Source organism: Psammomys obesus, unplaced genomic scaffold, assembly GCF_907164565.1.
Source record: "Psammomys obesus unplaced genomic scaffold, mPsaObe1.curated_primary_1811, whole genome shotgun sequence".
NCBI lineage: Eukaryota > Metazoa > Chordata > Mammalia > Rodentia > Muridae > Psammomys > Psammomys obesus.
In genome coordinates, this window is record NW_026596073.1 from 37,658,788 (window position 1) to 37,664,820 (window position 6,033).

The window sequence follows — 6,033 nt, forward strand, 5'->3', positions numbered from 1 at the left end:
ATTTTATTTCTGAACAAGATGAAAGGATTATGCCAAGCCCTTTCTGATAGAAACAAAACAAATCAAAGCAAAGCAAACAAATAAAACCTTTTTGGCTAGGTTCTAGTTACCAAGAGAAGGTAAACAATGGTACAGTACTGTTGGACGCCCCCTTAACCATGCCAGTTTTGAAGGCTCTTGACTCTAACCCCATATTAAGATCTTTAAAACCTTGAAATGGTTTTATAATCTGAAGATGAGCAAAAATTTCTAGAAGCAGCAATGTCACACTAGGATGAAAAGGTGCATGTCAAGAGAAAATAGGAGACGTTGAAACACAGTCTTCAAAAACATGCATTTGATAGGTATTCTCTGGCATTGACAACAAGGAAAACTGAAAGACATGTGTGTCATTGGCATAGAAAATAGAAATACAGAAAACATAGATTTATAGTACTGCAGAGCTCTAACTAGCAAAGAAGGATTCACCTCCCACTCCAAAATTTAAGTTAATATTCTCTAAGAAAGTCATACTTTATCCCATCTAAACTGTCTAGCATCTTGCGGGACTTTAAATTTAATTGATTCTCTTTTCAAGAGCTCAACATTGTTGATTCAAAGGAGATGGCTCAGTTTACAAGTGCTTGTGACACAAACATGAGGACCTACGTTTGATCCCCAGCACTAAGATGAAATTGTTGGTGCACACCTGTAATCCAAACACTGTGGAAGAAATGAACCATCTTCAGGGCTTGCTTTACAGCCAGCCTAACTGAATTTAGTTATAGATTCGGTTACAGACTGTCTCAATAAGTAAGGTAGAAAGGAATAGAAGGCAAACCCTGCAGACTGAAAGTTCCTACATTCACACATGTGCACTTTGAGCTGAACACATCTGTCAGCACACAGCCATACTACATTGTCTATTTTGAGACTCAGTCACATAATAGGAAAATTTACTTGTTTGAGCAGTTGGAGAAATGTTGTCCACAGTGTATCTTGTCTGCAACATTACTTAAAAGTGGTTTATCCAGAGACAGATTGACATTTATAGACATGTAGGGCTATGGATGGCCTTGGGTTTGGAATTCTGCTACCTGTCCTGGTTTTATTTCTGTCACAGTGGTAAATTGTTCTGATAAAACACAAATAAGGGGGGAAAGGGGTGATTTGGCTTACACAATCCGTCACTGAGAGAAATCAGGGCAAGACCTCAAACCAGAACAAGACAAAAACATGGAGGAATGCAGCTTGCACCTAACACACTTGTCTGGGATAGCTTCCTTATATAATCCAGGAATGCCTGTTTAGGGATGGTGTCTCCCACATTGGGTATTGACATTTTTTGTCAATAGCAATCAGTAAGACAATCTCCACAGGCATGCCCATGGTCCAATCTGATATAGGCAATCTCTTAGTTGAGATTCTCTTCCTGTGTAACTCTATGTCAAGTTGATAGTTAATGGTAACTAGGATAAAATCCTGTAGAGTCAGAAGAACCATTTGAATCTGATGGCAGAAGAACAGAGCCAATAGACTGGCCTGAACAACCAGTCCTCAAGCTTTCTGAGAACCAGAGCTGCTTGTCTCTCCATTCTCTCCAGCTGCTTAACTCTCCATTCTTAGATTGTTTGAGAAGGGTCAAAAGGTTGTTTTCTGAAGTAGAATGTTTTCATAAATCATGTCTTTCTGAAGGGTTCTTAACTCCTTTGTAAACATATGGAAAGATCTCTTTATTGTCAGGTTCTGAAAGCTCATGCTATCATATAATTTGAAATATATATCTATTTTAATTTAAAATATATATCTATTTTAATTTATGCTGAAGGAATTTGGTAAATGCATTGGACTATCAAATAAGCTTTTCAGATTTTGCAAGTTTTCTTGAATTGTTATTTCATTATCTTTGCTTGATCCCCTTCAGTACAGATACATTATTATTTAGAGATTGAACTTTCTTTGCTAATTGCTATTTGAAAAAAAAAAAACAAAACAAAAAAACCTATGTTCAAAGTCTACTTTCTAGGATAACAAAGTCTACTTTCTAGGATTGACTCACTTTATTACATGTTTATATTCTAATCTTTTGTTGTAATTTTTATTTTCTGATATATTTATAGGCTAACCTCCATTGGACTTAAATGTTTATTGATATGTTTATTATGTTAATTCCAAAAAATTTTCTTTTATATTTTTCAATAATTTATTTGAATTCTTTTTTTGTATTTAATCTCTTTTCCTAGTCACCTGAAGGTAAGAATGACAGAAACCTTAATGAGTAATGTCTCCTTCTTGGAATTATAATAAAAATGTTAGATAAACAGAGTTAACACAATGGTACAGATTTTTTCTGGCACATAAACTTTTGAGCATAATTCCAATTAGAAAGAATAGATATGTATAACTTATCTCTTTTACAACAACATTTGAACTGAATATATGGATGGGAGACACCTCAATGAACAGTGTCTCTTTTTTAAAATTATGGTAAAAAAAAAGTTACATAAATTAAGGTAACACAATGGTAAGATTTTCTTGACTTATATAAGATTTTGGACTTGGCCATCTTTACAATAAAATTTGAATGGTAAACTGTTGGCAGGAAGTGTTTATCGAGTATATAGGTATTATAGAGTCATTTAGCTGAATAATTTAACCAGAGAATTCATGTTACTTTGTTTACGTATATTTTCCTTAAGTAAGTTAGATGTTCTGAACTTTTTTTTTTTTTCCAGATTTTCTGCCTAAAGGCAAAATCCTGGGTACTTGTACTCTGAAAGTTAATTGGGAAAAGAAATCTGGGGACTTTTCTTGTATGATGATCAGACATTAAACTCCGCCTGCTGTCTTCCAATCTAAGCACTGTCTGTTTAACCTCCAAAAGGAGGTTTTTTTTCCAACTAGAACGCACACTTGCTCACAGACCTGTGCAGGTACATGAGGGCATCTGTGAGGTCTAATGACTTCCTAATGGCATTTTTGATCCTGCTTCTGACTGAATTTTATTCTCATTCCTCAGCTAATTTGCTGGATCAGCTTCTGAGCCTTTGGAATTTTCTGTGGAATCAATCTTGTATTTTCTTCCTACTCTTTTTGTCACTAAGAATTAAATGTTACAAATATGATGTCAGGAACATCCAGTTACGCTTTAAAGTTCCCCAAACGTAAGAGGTGGTTCCTCACCTTTCTCTTTTATTGCTCCTTGTGGGTTGATATTTTTAATAGAAAAATTTGCCTCTTTTGTTTTCTTAACCTGAAGCTTGAAAATGAACTCTCTGCCTAGGAAAACCCTGTAAAATTCATGGTAGACCATCAGGAAAGAATCATAACTCCTGTTGCTTTGAGCCCTTAGATGTAAATCCCTGTTACTATAGGTTTATTATGTCAGTGATTTTATTGGAAAGTGATAACGTGTTTGAGGTAGAATTACATTTTGAATTAATAGTTAAAATGTAAAAATAAACAATGCATTATCTTCATTACATATCAACAATTCAATTAAAATCATGCCAAATACAATTCATTTACTTAAATGTCACTTTCAGATCTATTTATTTATTTATTTATTTATTTATTTATTTATTTATTTAGTTAGTTAGTTAGTTAGTTAGTTAGTTTTCTTTTGCAAATACTTTATCGTTTGAACGGGATGTGTGATGTACATTGTTGTCTGTAATGTTTAGAACTAGTGATTATTTACTGAACTTTTTTTAAGGTTACATTTCCATATGATAATTCAGTTTTTAAAAATAGCAAAGAAGAGCATATTTTTCTCTTACTATATTGTTTTATCGGCTATATTGTCCTGACTTGATTAGGACCTGAATTAGTGCCTAAATAGTAACAGGAAACTAGAGAGCTTCAGCACTGGAGGTCAATTTAATTACACTGTGCATGACAGAAACTAGGCCATGTGGGTATTGCCTTTGCCACCAGCAATTGACACCTGCGTGTTAATGAGCTGGTAATTAAGAATTGGCACATACAGATACAGTTTACTGTTTGGGACTGCGATAACCATATGCTGCTCAAGTTCTCTGCTAAGTACTCTGCTAGGTTTAGAATCACACAATTATGTTTGTGAGGTTTCCTAAATGCTAATTTCCCCCTCAAAGGATAAAAACATTTTTTTTGAAAATTATGTCACTTTCTCATCATTTTAAATGTAAAAAAAAACTTTCTGAATTTAAGAAGTTTAATTTGAAGAGCGATATGTTAGAAAAATATAGATGAAGGGTTTGTTCAAAAAGTATACGTTCCTTTAGTTCAAAAACCTTTGTAGGACTTCTATTTTCAAAGGTCAATCACATTTTCTTAAAGACTAAAAATAACATTGAATGAACATACACAGGAAAGGAGAAAGGTTCTGTTATTCAAGGCTTTCTCTTGAATGGAGGTGGAGTATAACAACCACCTCCAAGAAATCACAGTGGGAGGAGGCAGGGGCTATCCCTCTGACCTCAGAGTAGAACAGCATCTATGGATTCCCCTCTGAGAAGCTCCTTGTATACTGTCTCCTTGTTTCTTGTGCTCTTTGTTTCTTGCAGAAATGCTGTGGATGCAGCTACGTGGAGATGCTCACTTGACTAAAGATGGAGGCAAGCAAACAACTACATGACTGAGCGCAGAAGCCAGTTCTCAACTTGAGCTTTCAGAGAAGACTGAGCCCCAGACAACAGCGAGGCAGCAAATCTGAGAGACTTCTACCAGGCACTCACTGAGCTGCACTAATTCCAAACTACACAAACTGTGAGATAAAGATGGGAGGATTATGCTGCTGTCTTCTTGAGAGTCTTCTTTAGCAACAATAGATAGCTAATACAATAGATAACTGAGAAATTCATTGTTTGTTACAGTAATGTGAGCATTGACTCCTCTGATGTGGTGTGGCTATTTTTCCAAACAACATATATAACGTGCACTTGCTGGTTCTTTGCTTTGCTCCTCAATTTTCACTTCTACTTTACTCCTCATCACTTCACTCACACACAACACACACATAAAATCCCCATCATTTTCTGAATTAATATATTGGCTTCAAAAATAAAATGTTCTCATCAAATGAAATATGCATTAACTTTGGTGACTTTCAGTTGTGGGAATTACTTCTAATTTTCTTCTTTGAAAGCGTTTGCTTTTTCATAAGACCCTCTGTAGGACATATAGCCTTTTATATGCAGATTGGTATAATTACACTTTGAAATATCTTTGAATTCCCTTTGGCTTAAACTGAGAACATGAAAGGCCAAATGCTATATCGAACTGAAGGATATAAAAGTGAGTGTACATCAATCCAAAATGAGATATAGAAATGAACAGCTCTACACAGCACTGCCCGTTTCTGACAGATTATTGAAGAATCTTAAACTCCAGAGACTGCTTTCCCTAGAAGGAGAATCCTGCCCAGGAATGGCCTCATCTATTCATATTTGTTATTCTTTTAGAACCAAAGCATGAATGCCTCTGAAGCAAAACAGGAAACCTAGTGTAACAAAAGCTTTACCTTCTTTTCAGAACAATCCATCATAAAACAGAGTGTTATAAGACAAGAGTAATCTACCCAGTCTGTCATGCCAGATATGATAGACATCACGTTTCATGAAGTCAATAGAATATTCACATGGCAAGAGTGAATATTTCCAGATCCCAGCAACAAACGAGGGCTTTTCTTCCACATAGAAACATGTTCCCTGGGCCAGTACAGACACATCCAGAATATTTAAAGGTGGAGGGACAGAGAAATACCTTAGCAATTTAGAGCACTTATTGCTATTGCGGGGGACTTCAATTCCGTTCCCAGTGGACACATGGAGGGTTACAACTCTCCAAAATTCAAAGACCAAGAAACCGCATACCTACTTCTAGCATCCCTAGTCACCAGGTACTCACACAGGGCACACACATATGTGCAAGCAAAACACATTTACACAAAAATGCAAATAAAATCTCATCTCTGAGAAGAGTATTTAAAGTACCTTCACTCTTTATTGAGCAAAGGAAGCTCAATATGGCTGTAAAGTCACGAGTTGCCGTCAACACTTAACTTACTAAGAA

General features: G+C 35.5%; 1 protein-coding gene across 1 annotated transcript in view; it reads left to right on the forward strand.

The window, feature by feature from the left end:
- Positions 1 to 5,046, forward strand: part of Pcdh10 (protocadherin 10) — a 59,321-nt gene extending 54,275 nt beyond the window's left edge. Inside the window, exon 5 of the mRNA XM_055625961.1 lies at positions 4,527 to 5,046. Within this exon, the coding sequence (XP_055481936.1) occupies positions 4,527 to 4,597 (71 nt within the window). The 3' untranslated portion in view covers positions 4,598 to 5,046. The remainder of the gene's footprint in view (positions 1 to 4,526) is intronic.
- Positions 5,047 to 6,033: the final 987 nt, after the last annotated feature.